Source organism: Protopterus annectens, chromosome 10.part0 (genome assembly GCF_019279795.1).
Source record: "Protopterus annectens isolate FY-2018-M chromosome 10.part0, PAN1.0, whole genome shotgun sequence".
NCBI lineage: Eukaryota > Metazoa > Chordata > Ceratodontiformes > Protopteridae > Protopterus > Protopterus annectens.
This window is the reverse complement of record NC_056744.1, coordinates 195480717-195505108: the sequence shown is the minus strand read 5'-3', so window position 1 is coordinate 195505108 and position 24392 is coordinate 195480717. Positions and strand designations below refer to the sequence as shown.

The 24392-nt window shown below is 35.9% G+C and overlaps 1 protein-coding gene across 1 annotated transcript in view; it reads left to right on the top strand.

Annotated features, from left to right (window-relative positions):
- LOC122814117 (extracellular calcium-sensing receptor-like) overlaps positions 1-24392 on the top strand; it is an 87190-nt gene that overhangs the window by 24802 nt on the left and 37996 nt on the right. Inside the window, exons 2-4 of the mRNA XM_044086733.1 lie at positions 6247-7077; positions 12152-12379; positions 13571-13694. Coding sequence (XP_043942668.1) covers positions 6247-7077; positions 12152-12379; positions 13571-13694 — 1183 coding nt within the window. The remainder of the gene's footprint in view (positions 1-6246; positions 7078-12151; positions 12380-13570; positions 13695-24392) is intronic.

Here is a 24392-nt window from a genome sequence, read left to right as displayed (position 1 = left end):
AATTAAAAAAAGAAAACCACAAGAACTTTAATCATTTAAGCACTTGTGTTTCCTACAGTTATAAAAATAAGACTTCTTAAGAAATAATAACTTACAAGAGAAATGTAGCTTGAATACAATTTATGTAGGTCTTGTGGTCAAAAGTCTAATAATATTTACAGATGTAAAACCTTTTAAATCACTAAAAAGAGATAATTGCATGCACATATGACTATAATTCCATGCACATCTAACAAAAGGAGAGATCTAACTTTTAATACTCTGTTAACACTAACATTTTTTCATATTTGGATGCACAATGGCATTAAGCTTTATTTTCCATTCCAGCTTTAATGTATCCATCACTGACTCATAATCAGCCATCCATATGACATATCAACATAATATAGTACTGAAAACAAAAGCAAAACAAAATTATGCTGTTGTAAGACTGGCATTACAGTGTGTACTTATATAATACATTATAATTATTATCCTTGGTTTTAATAAAATGCAAAAGTTCCTATATTCTGTTGGCTAATTTCCAGTCATTTTGGTCCTTATCAAAACAACAGCTGGAACATAGTGCTATATATTTCAAAGAACATTTGATAAATGAATACACATGCAAATATATTCATAACACTAACTGAATGCTATATGTTCAATTTAGTCTGTTTATGAAATTTCAAATATTTAACTTTAGAACTGTTGTAAATATGTATATATGGTTTATTATTTTCCTTTGTTTAAATTCAGGAAGTTTTTAAATAAACAACAGTTTGACTTACAATGCTTAGTTTGTGGCCTAAATAGCAACATATCCCACTTGTTCTTATTTTATGTGTGTAAGACTACCTACAAATTAAGCAAGCTAATATGATCTTTTTTACTAAAGAAATTAATACAAATAATAATTCTAGATTTTTAGTTTTATTTTTAGTACTAGAGTGTGTAAACAAGTCATGTGTTGAATAAATTGGAATTGGAATGGCTACTAAAGTTTAATGTCACTGTGCTGCAGGTGTAAATGGAAATGCTTACATTACAGATGTGTTAAAATTTCTTCTTCAGTCATATTTGCATGGAATGGTCTTTGTTTTCTAAAGTGTCTTAAATCTTTAAACTTTCACAGAAGTTTGATTATGTGACTTATTTCCCTTGTATCTAGTCTACATTTCTGTTGTACATAATTAATTCTGAAGAAGTTTCCTTGTTATATCTGTGAGAGATGAATAACACTCAACTGATTAAAGTTTTTGGGATTCATCCTTTACCTGTTGTTTTTTTTTTCTTTCATATCTTCAGAATTCTAACTAAATTTGATAATTTTGGAAATTCTACTCCAAGACAGTTGCATATTTCATGTGTTAATCCACTGTTAGTAAATATTAATGTATATCATTGATTGCTTTGTAAGCTTGTTTATATCAAATACATTTATATTTCTAAAAAAAAAAAACATATCATCTGGTATATTTTCACATTACATTGCATGATCTGTGATTCTAACTCCCCACCCCCCGTGTGGGTTCATAATGTGTATACTTTTTATCATTTCCTAAGTTTGTAAGTGTTTTTATTTCAGGCTAGGACAGTTTGTAACATTTTTTGAAACTAGTCTCCCTAACATGCTTTTGATGTCCATTTCAAATGGCTTATCAAATGTTTTTAATGCATAATGAAAAGAGTGATTAAACATAGTATTTTGTCTCAGATTTGTACCTACATTAATCACTGGCAATAGCAATCTCTTAGCTTTCTTTCCTTAAATCCTTCTCTACCAGTTTCCTCTCTCCTCTAATTATGTATATATGTAAATGCAATGGTGCTATATTTCTTGTTTACTCTCCAATAATTTACTAAACTATCATTATAGTTACCTTGGTGGTATTTTTATGTCTCCTGCATTTGGCATTTTTTTTTGTATTATTGCCTTTCTTTGTATTCACCAGTACTGATTTTATTCTGCAATTTGCTACTTGTGAATATTTTTTCATCTGAACAATACTTCTAAAGGGTTAGTTCTGATCAGTGCACTACAAATATAATAAATATAAATCAACAAATAAACTCAACTACTACAGTTTTCTACTTCATGTTGGAAATTGCTGATATGTGCCCTGTTGTTGCTCTTCCTTGATTTTTCTCCTCTCTGAATGTTCTGTTACTCTTGATGTATCTTGTTTGGAAAACACTACAATTATTTATCATTTGGTATTATGTATTTAGCCAGGTGTGTGAGTTGTAATGCATTTTATGTGGGCACAGCTGACATAAATCTTTAGTAAAGAATTTATGAATATCACTTAACAGTTACAAAGAAACACATTGATGATATGCTGTAAAAGTGCAGTAGTTTTGTAACAGTTTTAAAAATTTTACATTCTGTATGCCTGACAGAGTGGATTTGAATGTAAAAGGAGGTGATTTCTTAAATTTGAAAATGGAGTTAGAGTGGCAGATGAAATTAAATAACACAGTTTTCCAAGTTTTAAATGACTCTTTTTTTAAACACCTTTATTGAATTATATTAAATTAACATTAACAAACATGCTTCATATTATATTGCTATATATCACATAATCTAAGCAACATTGCATCAATTATTCAATTCCTGCCCCTTTTTTGAAGAAGAAACATCATTTATTATGTCATAAGTGATGGTTTAATAATCATACATTTATATAAACGAAAACGAAACACACCAATACAATCCTAGTGGCGACCATTTTACATCACAAACCATAGTGACACACTCCCAGTTGCAAGCATTATACATCACTTATAATCTACCCAATCATTTTCAGTCAAACATTACATAGCTCATTTATGTCCTGCCTTCTTTTAAACCTCATTCCTCCTCCCCTGTACATATTGTTCCCACAATTCCCATATTTTCCTATGTAGTTTGCTTCTAACCTTTTCTAAAGATCTCAATTCCAGTTGTAATATCTCTGTTATTATATTCAGTACTTATAATATAGTTGGTTTAGATTTTGATTTCCATTTGGTAGTAATTGTTTTTTTTGCAGCCACCATAATTAGACACAGCAAGGCCTTACCTTGTCTAGGCAATTCTGATTTTGTATCATAGCTCAGAAAAATCATCTCCCTCATCACACCAATCCACCCAGCCAGCACTCTTTCCCTATCAGAAGTAGTTTTAATGCAGATCAAGTGCTAGGAAGCAATGATAACTTTTAATCAGTTGTTTAGCTTCAGTTATTGTTTAAACTTTCATAGTAGCTTAAAACAAACAGTGATTGGATGATATAAAATACATTTGCTACTGATTGCTGAGTATTCTTGTTTTACATGTTAATTTATTATTGTTGGTATTATAAACAAGTTTAGCATATTTTGTAAAGATATGAAGCTGTCCAATATTAAATTTCATGTTTTAAGTCAATGAACTGTTAGTGTGATCAGTTAGAGTTCCTGGTTGCGTTAATTTGTTGACATGGGTAGACAGTGCTTTTTCCCAAAAACTAAGAATCACCTGTGGAATGCAATGGCTTAATAAAGTATACAGCTGTAGAAGAACACTCCATACTACAATATTTATGTGGGAATATTTGCTCTATAACACATACATATATATTGTAATTTAGTCATGCTGTTTTGGGGAAAGGGCAGGCAGTATTTACATATTACTTCTTCTATAATGTGGCATAACCTTAGAGTTGGAGTATTTATTTTGGGATGGATCAAGCACTATACCTGTCACACTGGGATGCAATGGGCTCTAAAACCTTTCTTATGTATATTTAAATAGATTACTGTACCTATTTCACTTACTTTCATGTTATGTTATCAATTCTGTAGCATCATCTGAATTTGTAAGAAACTGTACTTGTTTATCAGCATCACATTAAAGTCTACAGTTCAGGAGATTATAGGACACCTGCTCATGATCCATGTAACTATAACCTCACATAACATACTCAAAAAACAAATGAAAACTCATGCAAACTGCCTGGTGATTGTATCACCTGGAATTAACTTCACACTCTAAAACATTCATTAATGAAACCATTACACAGACTGTCCAATGCAATGCAAGAAAAAAAGAAACATAAATAAACAACACTACATGCACCCACTTTTTGTGGGCGCTATGCACTGACGCTACCCACAATTTATACGTAGTGCATGCAGTGTAGTGATTACACTCTGATATTCAGAAAAAAGACAAATCAGTTAAGTGCTAGACTAGTGCAAGACCCGAACTTAACAAATGTTAAGCACCCCCCACTCAAGTTGTTAAGGTCGGGTCTTGGACTAGGCAGTACTGACCTGTAAATGAAAGCAGTAGAATAAAAATTTGTTTCTGCCTGTTGTCAGCTCTGATAATTTGTCTCTGATTTCCTGTTACAAAACTAGAATGTGACTAGAATAAAAGGAAATGTGTGCTCACCTGCATTACTGAAGAATACAAAGTCTGAAACAAAAGTGTATGTCATTATTTTATGAATTCAGTTCTTAGTGATTTGTCCAAAAAACACACACTTTATGAGGCACAGACTACATGAGACAAAAATCTGGACAGCTGAGAGGCATGGAAGGTGAGTGTATGCAAAAATACTGTGTTACACCACCTTTCTGACAGAGCTCATCAAGTGCTTTACAGCTTTGAAGCCTGAAAAATACTTTTTTTTTTTTAATTGTTTATTTTAACTAGTACTATATGGAGGAGATAAAGCTCCACGGTCACCAGTCTTAACCTATTATGTGTTTTTGATATGGATGCCAAGACTCCCTCTCGAGCTTCGCTCTCAAATTCAATTTCTTGGCATCCACGTCTCAAAAACATAATTCAGTTAGGACCAGCAGCCTGCTCATAATCATTGATATAATAACTGTGAGATCATGCAAACATGAAGAAATGGACACATTTTGTGCTATGTAATACAAATGTTACTTCTTTTCTTTGCTTGTCTCATCATCTACCTAACAAGCAAACAATAACATAACACTTCTATAACCATGAGTATCAATCTCTAGTGGTACGTGAGAAATGTGACTTTTAATGCACTGCACAGATTAGTAAGGATGTACTTATGTAATCTTTGATTAGATGTCCCATTCTGTTTGAATAAATTAACTTCTGTATTTATGAGATTTAAAATAAGCACTAGGGTTCATATTTTCATCAGACTCTTCCAGTAAGCTTAGGTAGTTCTAAGAAGGATTTACTACTTTCACCAGCAGTATGTTATTAACATAGTGAATGCCATTCTGCAGTGATGTATTTCTATTGCAGCACATCAGTGTTTTGAAGCACCAAATACATATCCTCCAAATGTGTAATCATATTTTTTTTTGAGGTCGCTGTCAGTTTATTTAAAATCTTCATCTGCAGGTATAGTAACATGTACTAAAGTTTGTTGTACTGAAATGCTTGCTGTTTTTGTGGGATGTAAAGTGAGTCACAGCCAGGGTTGCCCAATAGTGCAAAAGGTAAAGTTGTTTCCTCACAGCAAGAGGTTGTCTCATTCAGTTCTCATCTAGTGTGCCTTCTGCATGGAGTCTGCATGTCCTCCCTGTGTTTGGTGGGTTTTCTCTGGATGCTCCAGTTTTCTTCTACATTCAAAGGACATGCAGCAGGTGGATTAAACACACTAAACTGGATGTAGGTATGACTGTGCATGTGCATGTATACTATGGAAGACCATCCATGAGGCTAGCCACCTGGTGGTGTGAACATTAGCTCTAAATTACTGCCCCTGCTGATATGATACTATAGCTCCATCTACAAAAATGGGGAAAAAGGGGGTTGTGGACAGATGTATAAAGTGACTCCTTGATCTAAACTAGCGGGCGATGCATGATTTTGTAATGTTTCATCTGATAAGGTAAACTAGAACCAATATGGGTATAGTATTCTACCATAGCCTAAGATGCCATAACAAATAAAGTGTCTCTTGAGGTTCAGGCAAGCAGTACTGCTGAGTGGCTAGTAATGTAAGGCAAAACAAATAGAGTCACAGCTGTAAATATGCAGCACATGCAATTCATGCATCCAAAAAGGTTCATAAATGTAAAATGTTCATACCTGAGGATTTATTTCATTGCTTTATTCATTTATTACAGTGTATACTGCTTTCTTCAACAGCATTACTGTAACCTTTCTAGTAAAATTTGTGCATCAGCATTTTTATGAGTTATTTTTGCTTTTGACAAATAATGCCGACTTTTTCATGAGTAGAATATTTGTCAGAGAAATTTAAGTACTACACTTTAAAAAATGTTTTATTTTTCTAGATTAGCTATGCCTCTGTGCTACCTAGCTTGGGTGACAAACATCAATTCCCTTCTTTTCTTCGTACCATAAGTAACTTCACAGTTGAGGTTGTTGGTATCACTCAGCTGATGAAGCAGCTTAGATGGACATGGATTGGCATTCTAGTCTCCGATAATGACACAGGAAGAGAAGGTACCCAGGGCTTGCTGCAGGAACTTGCTAAGAGAGGCAGCTGTGTAGCTTTTCTAGAAATACTCCCTGCATACAATTCAAAAGACAGACTACAGCAAATTGTTGAGAAGATCAAGGCACCGTCAGTGAAGGTGATAATTGTCTACTCTACACAGTTGTACCTTATACCATTAATGGAGGAAGTCACAATGCAAAATGTAAGTGGTAAAGTCTGGATTGCGCCAACACAGTGGCGATACTCTTTAGTGTTTTACATCAAAGAGAACTGGAAGGCATTAAATGGAACTTTAGGTTTCGCAAAGTACAATCCAGAGATTCCTGGGTTCCAAGAATTTGTGCACAACATTACGCCTTCTCCAGCAAATAATGATTATTTTCTGACTCTTTTCTGGGAAACAGTTTTCCACTGTAGTTTGTTGTCTAACAATAACATCACAATATCTGCAGGTAAAGCATCTTCATTTTGTACAGGGGCTGAAAGTTTGAAGAAACTACAGACTTCAGTATTTGAATCCTACAGCTTCCAAGAAGCAATCAGTGCATACAATGCTGCATATGCTATAGCTTATGGGCTGCACAGCCTGTTATCTTGTGATTCTAAGGATGGGATACCAAAGAATGTATCCTGTGCTGCTGTCACAAATCTTCATCCATGGCAGGTGAGCAAAATAAAAAAATACAGAACTGGTATATGAAAATATTGTTGGCTATTACAATAATGTCCAACTTACACAATATTTAAGCTATAAAATAACATAAATGACCTCGAGGAGCCTGTATGAGTGTTAAGTGTTGCTTTACTTGCTTTGTGAATTTGTGATGAGCAGGGTAAGCTTTAATCATAGTTATGTGCATGCCAGCATCTGTAGGCTCTAATTCTTCCAATTTTGGTTATGAGTGGGAGACAGTTTACAAAAACATTTAAATGTTACACTAAACAAGGCAAATATTTATATCTAACCATGCAGAAATTTAACAATACTTCAATATTATTGTAGGTATCATTAGTGCATTGAATAGTATGAAATGAATGTTAAATCACCCCACTACAGAGTTATGTAGTTGCAATGTTAATGTTCAGTAATTCAGCTGCACCCTCAACTCAGAATAAATGTTTTATTAGGGGAATTATCTGCAGCATCAGTGCTCCTGCTGATGTACACATTTGTTACTTCTTTGTCAAAGTTAACTTATAACTTTTTTTGTTGTTTGCTTACACACCTGCCTTCCTCCATTTCAGAAGTTCATTTAGTGCAGGGTCCTATGCATATGTTCTCAGGGCAGTATCTCTTGGACTCCATTTGGGCTCATACCATTACTGGTATCAGTATATTGGGTTATTGTGGTTCTGCACTTATATGTTCCATATCAGACTTTAGGGAGTCCTCATGAATTCCTGCTGAAAACCATTCCTTAATCACCTGACACCAGGATCATAATATCTGATCAATTTTTTTTTAAGCAAGTCATAAAATGTAGAAAATAACTTTTTGAAACTGCATTTCACCAAACTGGAAATGCACAGTCAAGTAAAATAATCACTTTAGCAACAGTAACTTTAAATCCTGGATCCAAGGGGATATACTTTATTTCCTCTTCTTAGTGATAACACTTTTCAGCAAGTTAACAAATAAGATTCAGAAACCATTAACTCTATACATTCATATTAATCATCATGAAAGTAATCAATAAGAAAGGTTGCAAGGGTCATATTCACCTAGCATCCAAGTTTTAACTCATGGGGTGACTGAATTTTCGTTTTAAAGGTAGCAAAACAGGGGCACTCCCAAAAGATGTGATACCAGTTCCCTACTTCTAATCCCTAACTCTCCAGCACAGAAAGGAGACAGTAGAAAACATTCTGACCAGTAGAACAGAGATGTTAAAAACTTTAAAAAGGCAGTGCCAGCTGAAAAACCTGTACTTCTGAATTTTGGTCACATATTTAGGAATTTTTAACAGATGTCCAATAATCCTTACTTAAGATCACCCTGAGGTCTCTCGCTCACTGAGCTTTTTATCTCTGTGCAACTGTAGAAAACTCCAACCAAAATATGGTACATTGAACCTATTATTTTCTTTATATTACCAATTTCTGTTCTATTTATCAGAATTAATCACTTGATGAATATTTGGTGGAAGTTTGTCCTAGGTTATGTCCCATAGGAGTATCACCAAACATTTGATAAAATGGTTGTAATAAGTTTACCCTCTGTGCCAAACTGTTGTAACTACCCCAACTCATAGTTCTCTCATTAGTCACCATTTGGGCCCGCCCCCAAAAAAATACAACTTTACCCACTGTTTTAATTTACATTGCTGGAAAGGTATCATATTTATAGTCCATCCAAGTGAGGACCAAATCAAACCCCCGAAAGGATGTTCCCGTGAGCTAATTTACCAATTTTAAGGAAGCAGTCACACCCCTGAAAAATGAATAAATTAAAATTACACATCATATTACCCTTCATTAGAAGAGTTTGTTAGAACCTTTCCACCTCACCTATTTTGGAAATTGTTATCTCTTTCCACAGTGGGGAATAGTCATACTGCAATAAGGCCAAGCCAGTTTTGAAATTTGTTCACACTGGTATGACAATCTGTTTCTGGGAGACCTAAACCCAAATCTGATGGAAGACAAAAAAATCTCATATCATACCCTGTGTGCGGGTAAACCATTTAAAACTGTAAGTGGGCTTCTTTACTTTCTTTAAAGCCTGGTATCCAAAATATCCATTACATTTTGCTCTGGATATAGCCTGAAAGGGAGAATAAACAACTTTAGCATTTATTGAGTAATATCCAGACACTTATAATCCAAATGTGAACCAATTTTCCTTTTCAGCTCTTGTACCTGTTGCCTATTTTCTTTTCCTCTATCTCAAATAAAGTTTTCCTGCTGAATCAACAGATCACCTTGGATGTTTTTCAATCTATTAGGAACCTCACCTTGTTTGTGATGAGCACAGGTTCTGAGTGTAGACCTATATTACACCTTAAATGGATCTCACTGCTCCAGTAGAGAAAGTTATATATTCCACTACAGTACAGCACATCCAGAAAAAAAATGAGACCAAAACTTGAAATGAATCTTCAGAAGAAAAAAATATATTGAATTTTTAAGATGCTTCTGCAGTCTTTTAATTAAGCCAAAATCCCTCTCTAATGGCTACGTGATTAGAAAGATGAACTGGAGTACAGACAAGTACCTAAAAACAATAACTGTGTTTTTGTTAATACTACCATTTATCTGTTCTTGAATAATATCCATATTTGGGAAATGTTATGTAAATCTCTAGGCTGGAAGACTAAGAGCCCCATGCAAGTCAAACATACCCATAATCTGCAGATAACATGTAATTTGTCTTCCCAGTAGACAGTCATGGTTCAACTTAAGTTCAGAAGGAATCTCTTGGGTGGAAAACATAGCATTCCAACCTCCTTCTCATAAGTACATTCTCTCAGTAACTCCATTATCTCAGGGTCAGGTGTTCCTGATGAGATGAAGTGTGACACTAGTGTACTTTGGCTGCTACTTAATACCCTTCTCCCCCGGATCGTACAATCCTGCCCTCAGGATCTACACACTGTATAAGAATGGCAAAGGGAATACATTTGTGCATCATACTAAATGCACCTCTCCTCTTATGCTGAGGATGTGAAGAAAAAATACCCTGATATCTCCCTCCTAAGTACTTCTGATGTCCCTGAAGTGTCAACTACATTTCTTGCAACATTGTAATAATCCCTCCCCCATATTTTTTATGTAGGTCATTATAAAAGCTCTCCTTACCTGGTTAATAATCCCATTTAATTTCCAATTTAAGAAGCTGCCATATGTCATGAAATACCAAAAAAGAACACCATCACACCTCACCCTCCAACTTAAGGCAATGCCATTGCATGGTGGGCCCCAAATGAGAAATGAGAGAAACCTTACACTCCTTAACAACATATACCAAAAATGCATGTAGTAGTAAACCTAAGCTGAGATAAAAAACATAACAATAAGGTACATATTCAAGGAAAAAATTAGTAACAAATCTCAGTACCAATGTACCCCAACTATTTTCAATATATACAGAGATTAGCTGTATCGTGACTCGCAAAGAGGAGTCAAGACCCTTTTTTTGAATCACATTAAGGGATTCTCCATGATGCAGTCACCATGAGGCATTGTTTAATTACTTGGTAGTTAATCTCAGAAATACTACTGGGTCGTGTCCCTCCAGCAAGGATCCCCAACAAGTTACAAGTAAGTATAATCACAGCAGTATAACATTTAAGTAAACAAAGAAATAGAAGAACAGACCTTTTGTTAACAAAAATCAGCAAAACCAGTCCACAAAAAAAAAGTTCAGAGTACCAAGGCATCTGTAAGTTGCTATATCACTTCAGTTTATTTATTTACCATCGAACACCTTGACATAACCATCAATCTCAGTTTTGTTGTAACACTTTTCATGGATGATCAGAGCTGTCATGAATGTTTACCTAGCACCCCATAGCTGTCTGCAATAATGATAAAAGAATGTGCATTAACTTGTCATGTGAAGATTGATAAACAGTTTTCACTTGTGATTATTTCATCAGATTTGACGTTTCCAAATTTCAGCCTTCATGTATCTTGCAATGTGTTTTAGCAGTAGTGTACATGGGATCTGGGATATGAGAAGATGTAGAATGAATTAGTTTTCTGGTTGAAACCCTGATACAAAAGGTTTCCAGGCTGATGTAAAATTATGAAAGAAAGTCAATGAGAACATTGTGGATCACAACAAACAATAATGAAAGTTATGTTGCTAAACAGAAATTTTCTGCTGTAAATACATGACCTGTCTTCATCCCTGCTTTCGAGATGCACACAGGATCAGGAGGAGAGGAGGGGTCACTGCCATGATGAAAGGCTGGAATACATATTACAGAAATAGAAAGAACAAGAAGAGTCGAACTTATAATTACAAGTTATATGTAGAAAGTGTATGTAAGCTTGATGTCTAAACAGAAATCTTTATGTATGATAAGGTGGAAAGGAGGCAGAGCAACTGGCACATAGGTGGGTGCTATAATAAAGAGTCATTCGGCTATCTTAACATTTTGGATACAGTTGATTCTGTGAGAGGAAGGACAGCTTGCACTATACTAAAGGTATAGCAATTCAACCAACTCCTATTCTGTGAGTGTCCTTTTAAATAACCACACTTTATCTTATGTACTCCTTGCTCTTATGAGCACATATAACAAACTGCTATTACACACACACACACACACACACACACACACACACACACACACACACACACACACACACACACCATTTTTTGTTGTCATAACAGTTTCATTATCCCCAGGAGACAATCACAGTCTTTGTAGTTTAGTTTTGGTGAATGACAAAATATGGAAGTATCTACAATCCTTTGACTTAACACCCATCCTGACACCTTTAGAATATTTCAGTTTAGATGGCACTTTGAGGAGGATTGCAGTACATGACTCAAATAACAACTACGTGATGTCATATGGTTGCCAATGGGCAATGATGTGGGTGAATAAGATCACCCACACAATGTTTTACTTTGTGATACATGTAAGAAAATCTACAATCTAAAGAAACACTGATAACAACAATAAAGAAGTCTTAATTGTTAAAAGTATCTGTTGTTTAATTTTAAAAGGTAATATCAGTTTTGGGCAATCTAATCAAGTATTTACACTCATGTTATATTCCCACAGCTTCTCAGCTCTATCAAGACAGTCCATTTTATGAGCACAGCAGGCCAAGAATTATATTTTGACATTCATGGTGACATGCCAACACAATATGTTATTCAAAACTTTCAATTTTTCCCAAATGGTACAAGTCGGACAGTAAAAGTGGGAATCTTCAATTCATGGGCCCCCAGTGATGAGCAGATCCAAATTGACACAAAATTAATTTTGTGGAATGATGGTGCTACAAAGGTTAGTGCAGCTGATTATAATGGAAGTTTTTTAGTTGGCTTTTTTCTGACTGTACATTCTTACAGATTTACAAATCTTGAAAGCATTGTGGTGTTTAGATGCCCGATTGTATTTTTAATTTAATGAAATACAGTTTTGTATGCTTTCAGCACATTGAACCAAAGAATGATGAACTGTCTGATGGTACACTAGTTACTCACCCACATTTCTAAATGCTTTTCTAACATCACACTTTGTCACTCTATCAAACCTCTCAGCTGCCCAAAAAGTCACAGACAGTATACATCTGTGTCTCATATTTTGGTCATTTAGGTTTTCTGGCAAATCATTATGACTTGAAGTTGCTATTGAGATACATTTGAGTTTTGAATTTCATATCCTTCAAAAAATGCATGCTAATGCTAAACCTGTTATTCAAATAACTTTGTTAGGTTTGTAGCAGAAACATTTAAAAATCTGTCCCTGATTTTGGACCTTAAGTGGTTAAGATATATGCCTTTCATCTTACAAATTATTCCTGAAGTTACTTCTTAAAATCATGGTTGGCGTTTCTCACTTCTGTGCTGAGACATAAACTGAGATGCAGTAAAAGACCATAAATGTTATACTGGCACTATAGCACATTAGATAAGGCCCAGATGCTCTCAAAAGAGGCATTGTACCTTGCAGGTTTAGTGAATGATCAGATTAATAAACTGTAAGGTGAGCATATGTTCCATTTCAGGCCCGTTTAATGAAATACAACATATTATTTGCCAAGGTAAATAAAGATTGTTTTGTATAATTTGGATCACACAGGATATCTTGTTTGGTAAACTTACTTATGTGTATGTTGCCTGCTGGTATACCACTGGCTGGTAATTTATCTGCCCTGGTAGAGGATATAATGGCAAAAGTTGCATCATTCTGCAGTGCTACTGATGTCTCAGCCACCACTAAAAGTGATATTGAAATAAGAAAATATGCATCTTTCTTAATAAACTACGTGGGCATCAGTGGGAAGTAATATTTCATTTTTTTGAGGGGAGAGTATTACATGACTTTCAGTGCTAAAGTGATGTTTATAATAGGTACAAGAATCATGAATTCCTAAGGACTACAAACCATGTGACTACTCACCATCTTTTTAGTCATCAAGCATATATTAGAGGGGCTTATATTATCTTGCTAACCTTTTTTTTTTATTTCAAGGTCCCTCATGCTGTGTGCAGTGAAAGCTGTGTTCCAGGATATAGGAAATCGACTCGCAAGGGACAGCCTATATGCTGTTTTGACTGTGTCCCATGCTCTGAAGGGAAAATATCAAACAATTCTAGTAAGTACTCTCTTTTACAAATGAATAATTCATAAATTATACTAGAAATCAATGATACCTTAAGACACAAGCTTGGCATAATATTTTTATATATAAATAGCCATTCTATAGACAGGAGATGGATTCATCGAAATGCTCTGCTCTTCTAAACATGCCTGATGCAGCTAGAAGGTACTGCATGGTATGGCATTGTATGGCATGGACTGGTATGGCCGCACATGGACTGATTAAATATGTCGACCAAGATACAACATGCCTTTTCCCAGGATACAAAAATGATCAGAGCAGCAACTATGCATCTAGTAGTATTTGTACAGTGAAAGTACGCATGTGCAGACATTCATACAATGAACTCTGTTTAGTGACATATAAGAAATAATCCATACAGTGACCACAGAGCACATTATATGGATCATGTAAGAACTGAAAAATATGAACTTACAGATGAATACTTCTAAAAGAATCAGATATTACATGTAGTAACTAGTCTCTATATGTTAGCACTCCCTTCAATAGTGGAACGAACACCATGCAAAGCTATATGACCACATATTATTTGCAACTGCAGTGGTATGGGGGGGTCCACATGGTTAGATATCTGTCAGATGTATAACACAGGAGGAAAGGTATGCATGGAAAGTAAGATGAAGGAGAAGGCTGCATGTAGAGGGACAAACAAAAGGAAACATACAGGAGTGTGCATGACGAATGGTGAAGCAGGGCATCTCCCTACTACCTGCTTATTTTCAATCAACTTCTTTCTGTATAAGCTGCCTATTTTTCCATCATATGGCTATCTATTTCTCTCTGTCTCTCTCTCTCTCTCTCTCTCTCTATATATATATATATATATATATAGATATATAGATATATATATATATATATACACATCAGTCTTTCTATATCTATCTATCTATCAATATATCTATATCTATATATATATATATATATATATATATATATATATATATATATATGCGCATTTATATGGGTCTACCTCATATGAACGAATCCAAAATTACTGAAACAAAGTTAACAAAAGTACAAAAAACCAAAAATGTACAAACATGAATCCACAATAAAAAAACCCTGCTTCCCAGACATCTTCAACCAATACATTCAGCTGTCGACTTAGAAAAAAACAAAGTAAAAAAGTCTGGTATACTTACATAATAAAATAACTCACCCTAAACTGGAATCACAACATCGCACAACAGGCACTTCCCACAATTCTATACTAACTTAAAGAAACACTACATAAACATTTTATTAAAAACATATCTGGCATGCCAATCTAACCACAAGTGACCATTGCCTGAGTAACTTGCAAGTTAAACAGACTTATAAAAACACATGAAGATTTCAAATATATTTCTACATTTGATTTTGCAGGAGGGCAAGCCCCCCCTGCATCCCCCATGTGAGGGGTTCCTCCCACTACACCCCATGCAAATTAAATATTCCAACTTTGAGATTGCAATATTTTACACAGTAAGTAGCTTAGCTTCATTCATGTGAGATTTGGGTTTGTAAATTTTCAGTTTTATGCAGTTTCATTAATTTTGTCTTTGTCACACTTCCATGCAAGTCACTGCACCTCCTGTATCAATATGATTCTATCATAATCAATGTGGGTATAAATGACCTGAGACATACCTTACTGGACTATATGAAAAGTGACATAGATACCTCTGAATATGTGTCAAAAACAAATATGAGTCTTGCATTGAGCAGCATTCTATCTTCACCAAGAATGATGCCACAGTAAGTACAGAAAATGATTGATTTTAATAATTGGCTAACTTTCTAGTGTCACTCCAGGGGAAACAAATGTCTGTCAGCATGGAAGGACATGGTTAGCAGCCCATGTTGCTTTGCCAAGAATGGTCTGCACTTGTCTTCCAGAGGCCTTTGGATTTTGGATAAAACCTTTCCCACTCCCTTAGCGCCTTTTATAGGGAATGTCAAAAAATCCCTACTAACATAAAACAAAAGACTCAAAGCAACCTTAAAGTGTTACTGATCAATGCTAGGAGCCTAAACAAAAAAGTCCACACCCTACAAGCCTTCCTCACTATCGAGAATGTAGATATCTGTGCAATAGAAAGTACTCCAGACGTGCAAGGCTACAGTGCCTTTCACATATTTAGACCAACAACAGTGCAAACTGGGACTAAAGCTGATGGTGTATCCATCTACATTAGCAACAGATATACATCTGGTTTGGTCAAACAGGACGATGCTGTGGAGTTCATCCACATGCAGGTCACTTTAGATAAGGTCCCTTACCATATCCTACCTAACTGTAGGTCACCATCTATGCCCCAAGAGTCTCAAACTCTTACCTAGACTATCCAACCAAATACCCTATTTATGGGTGACTTTAACTATCCTTCCATAGACTGGGAAACATACATTGCCTCAAACTCACAGGCGCAAAGTCTTCTGGACTTTATTAATATAAATACCCTGAAACGGATAGTGCATGCTCAAACCAGAGGATCAAATATACTGGATCTAGTACTCACCAACAAGGGAGAGCATTGCACCCCCTCTGTGTCATGTCCTCACTAGTGAGGTTGGATCACAAAGCTGTCCCTTTTGAAATAAACATCAACTTAGAAAACCCAACTAAATCTGTAATAGTTAGGAACTATTCTAAGGCAAACAACATCCTATTAAGCAACAATTTATCAAAATTAAAAGCTTCTCCTAGCCCCAAGACAGCAACTATCTATATAAAATTATTTACAGAAACCCTGCAAAACATATAAATGGCTGAAGAGAGGCTGCCACACCAACCGGAAGTAAGCCCAAAACAAACATAAAAAGCAAACCTCACTGGTGGAATCCTCATTTCAACAGAGTATATAACAAGAGAAAAAAAGTCATGGCTGCAATCAGAAAGACCAACTACTATAAAGAAAATAACTCTCTGATTGAGCTAAACAAGACATTAACAGAAATAATTAAATCTAAAAAGGAAACTATGAGGTCAGGATAGCCTCTCAGGTTAAGGACAGTCACAAGGCCTTCTTCAGTTATGTCCAAAACCTTAAAGGTAACACACAACAATACGCTGAACTCGTGGTTAGCAGCACCACCATCACTAAGACATAGCAATTCTACTGGCTGATAAATTCAGCTCAAATTTCATCCTCCACTCTCCTGACTACCACCTGTGAAATCCCTACTAGCATACTCCATCAACTATTAGAAGAGATCAGATTCTGGTGTGCTCTCTAAGGCCAAAAACACTACCTCATTTACCCTGACTATATCCATGACTATCTTCTGAATAGTATAAAACATAATCTATCAGAACCACTTGAGGCACTCTTCAACAACAGCCTGAAAACCAGTTCTGTATAAAATGAATGGAGGACCATAATGGTCATCATACCTCTCAACTGTCCAGATTTTCACAGAATGTCCAGATTTTGGCCTCATATTTTTGGTCCATTCCTTGTAAAATTGTGTTTTTCTGACAAGTCACTGAGAATTGAATTCACTAAATAATAATTAATGACATACATTTGAGTTTCAACTTTATATCCCCCAGAAAATGCATTCTAACACAGCATATGTTATTCTAGTAACTTTCTAAGTTTATAAGAGCAATATTTGAAATCCAACCCTTTTTTTTTGGCCCTTGTCCACCTCAGTATTTAAGGCTTTGCCCAGATTTCTTGTTCTAAGAGGTTGAGAGGTATGATGGTCATCCCTTTTCATAAGGGATGGCCATCAATCGACCCTGGGAACTACCCATTAGTTTGACAAGTCTAAATATGCAAAGCTATAGAATGAATTATCTTGGAAATGACAACATGGGCATTGGTAGACTGCAGACACTGGACTCATCCCAGTTTGGCTTTGTTAAGGGAAAGTTGTTTCTACTTAACCTGGTTGTTGATTTCTTTGAGAAGATCACCAAGGAAATAGCTGAGTGTAAAACATTGCTTACTGTATATCTTGACCTGGTTAAGGCATTCACTATAACACCTCAGGCATTGTTGACAAACTATCCAAACTAAGCATAAAACCCTAAACAAAACTCACTGTATTGTTGGCCTGCTCACTGACACGACCTAAGAAGTCATGATTGCTGAGGCCATCTCCATCATGACACAGTCACCAGCTGAGTACTTCAGGGCTCCATGCTGGGCCCAGTCCTGTTTGAAGTCTACTTCTTGGAAGTCAAGACTAATGTCAAAGGCCTTTGGCTCATCAAGTTCACAGATGACTGCAAACTGGGAGCTATTGTAGATTCCACCCATGGCAGAAACATCTTGCTGGAGGGTCTAATACACACAGATGACTGGTGCCAAACTATGGTTTAAAACGTAATGCCAAGAAATGCATTAAAATTCCCTTTGGGAAATTTTCCACTGAAGTTAATTACTTCATTGATAAAACAGCCCTAAGAGTCAACCCAGTAGTCAGGAATCTGGGAACATATGTAGACAGTAATCTTACCTTCAACAACATCTTTCTATGCTGTCCAACTTATAGTGAAGGGTATGGCATCCTGGTCGAAGGAAGTTATACTTCTACTCTACTCAGCCCTTATCAGATCCATCCTTGAGTACAATGCCCCCTTTGGCATTTACCTAACCAGACACTTGCAACAGTTGTTCCGCACCAGGAGAATCCAGTGCATGAATACCCTGTCCTACACTGACCACCTAATTGCCCTGTCTCTGTACTCAGTATCTTACAGGCTCCTGAGAGGTGATCTATGGCTGGATTATAAGGCATCCTCAGATTTAGCCCTGATGGATCTTTTGCACATCTGCAAAACAAACAAAATAAGTGTTTACTAGATCCAAAGATTTGAACTTCACTTGTGACATAAATAGAATATGCTTGAGGTACAGATATGTGAATCAAAGGATCCCTGTGTTTTGGACTATGCTCACCCCTCCATGTAAAGCAGATTCCATCCCTGACCCTATTCAAATGATATCCTGATTGGATGGGAAATTGCAAATTCACTCCCAGTCTGGCTCCTATGTCTCTGATGGACAGAGGCTATCAGTAAGTAAAATGCTTCTCCAACTTACCCCCCCCCCCATACACACACACACACATATAAGTCCCTTAGCTGCCTCCTTATGAACATGCTCCACCTCCTCATAGGTATTCAAGAACAAAATACAGTTGGGTTGCACATCTAGGCTTATAAAGGTGCTAGTGCTCATTAGCCTAGTTAAAAACTATCAACACATGAAAATAAATGTAAGATAAAATGCCAGAACAACAGAAACAAATCACAGTTATACACAAGTGTGTCATTAGCTTCATGACAGGCAGAAAGCAAATGTGTGCATACATCAACATGCTTACACAGAAAAATGACACAGATAAATAAGGGAGCACTCTGATATGGTGCTGCATTTCTACACATCATGAGAGATCCCTGCAGAAACCCATTTTTAAATGTAGTTTGCATCATTTATTAACTGCCACCAACACTACCAACACCAGCAACAACACTACCAGCACCACCATCACCACCACCACCACCAATAGCAAAAACAACAAGATTGCCACCACCACCACCAACACTAACACCACCAGCATCACTACCACCACCACCTCCACCCCACAGTAATGATTCTCACAGAAGTGTACACTTATTTCCTACGCTAAGCTTAACAAGTACCTGCCAGTATCGAGACATCTTCTACTCAATCAACAAACACAATTAAATTAAATTAAAAAATAAAACAAAATGTCTGTAGATGTAATACCTGAGATTACAGTGAGTTTGAAGTTGCCAGACTCTTTACCTTGTTCCACCAGTTGTTGAATATCTCAGTGACATTAGAGTATCAAACATATTTTTCAGTGCTTTCTGTACCATTATTCCTGCTAAAATGTTAACATCCTTGAGGATAATTTCTGCAACAGGTAGGGTTCTACAATACATGGCACGTTTTCTTTTCTGTAAGGCTGTTCTATCCATTTTCAGCAGAAAAGTAGCTAAGGCAGTGTGAGGAGAGGGGGTGACAGACCCAGATTTAAGCTGTAATGGGAGCTTGGTTGGCATTGTGGATGTGAAGTACCAGCATTGACAAATGACAGAATTATTCAGTAATGAAATTGTCATGCATTAATTCAAACAGATGTCATTGTTTAAGTACATGAGAAATGTGAAAACTGTTTAAATAGGTAGAGTGGAAGCTCAGAGGAGCTTCTGTTTTAGAAAAGAGCTGCTTTGGCTTAAGGGACTGCCAATGCAGGGGACTGCTTCATGTGCAAATTTCCCTAAATAACTGTTTTGAGTTTAGATATAGTAATTGCTAACTCCACTTCTCCTGCTTGTCTTACTCTATTTGTGAGTCATTGTTTATTGATCATAGTTTGGGTGAACTGTTTAAGGACCTAAAGACCTATTAAAACATAGATTCTGGGTTCAGTAAAAAGTGTTTTCTGACCAAAACATACATTTAAAAACTTTTAAAGATGGCTAATGACACACTTTTGCAGATGTATAAAGGCAACCTATTCCACAGGCAAAACACATAGTGAGAAAATAATTTAGATTACAGTGTAGTCCTGTACTTATTGATTTTAAAGGTCTACTCCCTGGGCTCCTATCAGAAGACTGAAGATGCATAGTATTGAATGCGTCTTGGTCAAACTTAAAAGAGTGAAAATGCAAAATAGCAAAGCGGCTTTTAAGCGAATTCTTTCCCAGGGAAAGAATTCACTTGGCTGCTTCCATTACTTTGCTGTTTTCGGCACTGTAGCGCAATCTCAGAGTTAGTATATTTAAGTAGGGGGTGTGTGGCACAGCCCCCACATTGGGAATGTGGGGGGGCAAAGCCCCCCACTTTATGTATTATTTCAATTTTGTTTTCTTTTTTTTTTTTTTTTTTTTTTGGAACAACGATTTTTTTTTCCCTTGGAAAAACATCACTGTTCTGAGCTTTCGAGATTGTTGTAAGCTTTCGCTTACATAGGTACGATTGTTCATCGTTCGCTTTTTTAAGCATTCAGTGATATAATATAGACCCTACACCCCACCCCTAGATCATGAAGTAGATTGCAGAAGATCTGCATTCATCATCACTCAAAATTCCTCATCCACTACTTTCTTGAAAGCCAGGTACAGTTTTCTTCTTAAGTGCCTATTGCAAAGAGAACATAAATCAACATGCTCAGGTCTGGTATTATATGGGAAATTTCAAATGGAAGGAATTCTTTTAGCATACTTCCTTTTTGTACACTACAAGGTCAGCATGTCACACTTACTATAAAATACGGAACAGTCAGTTATGCTCAATGACTTGTTTGATAAATGCTAAAAATAGTTTTATTAGAAAGGTAAGATCATAGGAGTTAAAGTTTTTAAAAGTTAAGTTCCATTACTCAAATTGTTTGTGTTGGTTATCCATACTTCGGATTTGAATTTTAGATTTTTACTTATTGTAATTCCTTGATCTTTATATTCATTTACTACATTAAGATTTACAGTTCCAATGCATGTACCAGTCTTAGGGAATGGCTTTCAAAAGCCAACACATTTGTCAGTGATAATCTGTAACTCATAATATCGTCCACATATTTTGCAAACCAGTAAGAATTAGATATTGGAAAGAGTGAAAAGACCACACTAAGCAGAAGCAGACGTAAAACAGACTCATGTTGGATTTTAGTATGAACTATGTCCTATACTGGGCAACATTTATTGATCATAAATCTCTCATAACTGTCACTCAGCCAGTTTTCCACCCATCAGATGACATAAGGTTAAGTGATATTTGTTACATGGAACTAATGATAACAAAATTGGGAATACTGTCAAAGGCATTTGGAAAGTCAGAATCGAAAACCACAACTCTGATACTAAAAGACAAAGTCCATAATTTCAACAGATGACTCCCAAATGTTATAGTCAACCTGTTTACAAATACCAGCAAGATATTAAATATTTTTCTTACTCTGTCCCTTCATATATTACCTTCCCTTTGTGAGTCACTGTCCCAACACAGCTGACAAAAATATTGTTACTGTCTCCTGACTCTATAACTTTACTTTCATACCTACTCTTAGCAGATCTTAATGATAGTTTCAGTTGTTTCTACTGACTGAGATATATGCCTTTTTTCCAGATGGCATATTTTATTGCCATAAGGCACTAAATTTCCTTATTTTGCTTCTGATGTCTTATGTGGTGTTCTAGCTATCACTGGGGAGTAAGTTTTTAATTTTTACTTACAATCAACTTACTACAATTATTCACATGAAACACGCAAGTATCTTCAATCGTATCCCACAATAGTGCAACATTTCCTTTATTTTCTATTGGATTCCCACATAAATTGACTTTTACTATGAATTACTCACAGTGCAGTTTTGATCTATCAAAAATAAGAATGTAGTAGTATTGCTCAGTCAACCAGTACAGAGAAATGGATCACATTATGGTCAAATTCTTCCAGGGGATTTGGTTGTTCAATATTAATTACCTTTGTTAGGATATTTATTATTAACTAACACATTATGTTTTTCTGTCTAGTATAAAAGTCAGCTTGATATTTTCAATAACAAAAAAATCACATAATTATTTTCTTCTTCTGCAGTAATAGAATACAATATTTCCAATTTGTAAAAATTAAAGTCTCCTCATATAATCAGGATATCATAGTCAGTGCATCTCCTCTAGACATTCTATATGTTCCAGTTGGCCTAGAATGTTCCAGATGGCCTTATATAGTAATAGTGAGACTTTTGTAACAGTCTATAATCTTTACTATATTCCTGTCTATTTATCCAACAACTTCCAATTACATACTTTTCAGGGAATAATCCACTAATAATAATCCTGATGGAAACTTAATCAGTACTAAAATAACCACCCCACTATACCTCCTGCCTGGTCTCAGGTATTTGTAATTCATGTTACCAGGAATAAAAACTCCTCACATTCTCAAGGAAGAGTTGTGTGCATGTGTGAGTGTGTGTGTGTGTGTGTGTGTGTGTGTGTGTGTGTGTGTGTGTGTGTGTGTGTGTGTGTGTGTGTTGCTGTGTAAAACCACTGTGCTAGAAGCAAAAAAAAATCTGTTTAACAACTGATTTCACTCACAATAATACAGATATTTATATCTATCTATCTATAAGAGAGAGAGAGAGAGAGAGAGAGAGAGAGGTATACTGTATTATGGTTTGGCATAATGATCAAAATTAAGAATTCCAGAATATTCTGATTATTTGTTTCATTCAAAGGAAAAACTGCTACCACCTGCTCAACAGTTCATAGATTATTTAGTCATGAATAATATTTAGTACAGTCAGGCTTATGAAACTGTAGTATTAAGACTAGGTACCACAGCAAAAACATGTAATACAATTTATATTGTGGGGTAAAATGTTTTCTGTTTTATTTGTAAGAATGTGGCACTAATTTGCAAAAAAAAAAAAAGATTTTACTAGAGCTCTGTTCATGTGTCAATCCTTTCTTTTCTTATGATTTCCATACTGTGTTCACCATAGTTTCAACAAGAAATAAAATTAATAATGCAGAAAGCAGGCAGTCAAACCTATTTTCTTTTTCAAACAAGATGTAAGGGGAAATTCAATAAAGCCTACACAGATTAATTTTTCATGTAGGCATAGAGGCATTGAGCTTACACGGAAGTAAGCAGCAGTGTGATCCAATAAACGGAGCTGAGGGGCATGCATGAGTGTGCAAGCATGGAAGTGTCCGTGGCATGCAAATTACCTCATAAGCAGGTGAATTGTATGGAGATGGGGTGCTGGAGTGATCCAGCAAACAAATAGGCAGTCCTGAAGACTCTGTGTTGGTGTCCAAAGTGTACATGGAAAATTTCTGTGTACAAGAAATTAAAAAGTGAACAGGGGCTGTAAAAGCCCAGACATAAGGTCAGAAATAGCATAGCAGACACAGATATGTGTAAAACTATGCCCTGTGTGTCAAAAATGTAATGGGAAATAATTTAAAATATTTTTTTTAATACCCATATTAGTTTGCATGGCACACAGCAGTGCACAAACATGTCGTTATGCAAAACTAAAATATTTAAAAGTGTAAACATGAAAAACAATAAATATGTGACAATAATGCATTATAGGGCCTTGCATGGAGCATGTACAATGGTAGATTTATATGGTTGCTAAAAGGCAGGCCGTGGAAGGCCCTGGAATAGTGTAGTATCCTGGTTGTCTGCACAGATCTGTATGCAGATGAGCTGGGGTTACTGAATAGCAAAAATGGGTTTCCGTGCCTACAGATAAAATCTGTGTAGCCCCAGAACCATGTTGGTGTCCACAAGAGAGCTAGCTGACATCAAAAGGGTGTGTGTTACTATCTCTTTAAGCATATTAGAGCTTATTGGTGCCCGTTTGCATGGCGTGCCACGGAGCTGAGCAGGGGTGTGTGTCCAGTGATGCTAAGTGTTGTTTAGCTTTGGAGCGTGTGTTTTAGCTGTTTTGAACATGTTTGCATGGCATGCTGCTGTGCTGAGCATGCCCATCCATTGGGGTGTGCGTAAACTGCTGAACATTGTTTATACTTGCAGTGCGGGTTTGCGCACCATGCTGCAGTGCTTAGCAGGGAAGGCAGTTAAAAAAAAAAGAAAAGAAAAAGAAAATTGCGTGGGGAAAGCCAATCATGTATAAATTACTGATGACCTCTGTTCCCCTTAAACTGGCCCATTCAAACCCCTCAAT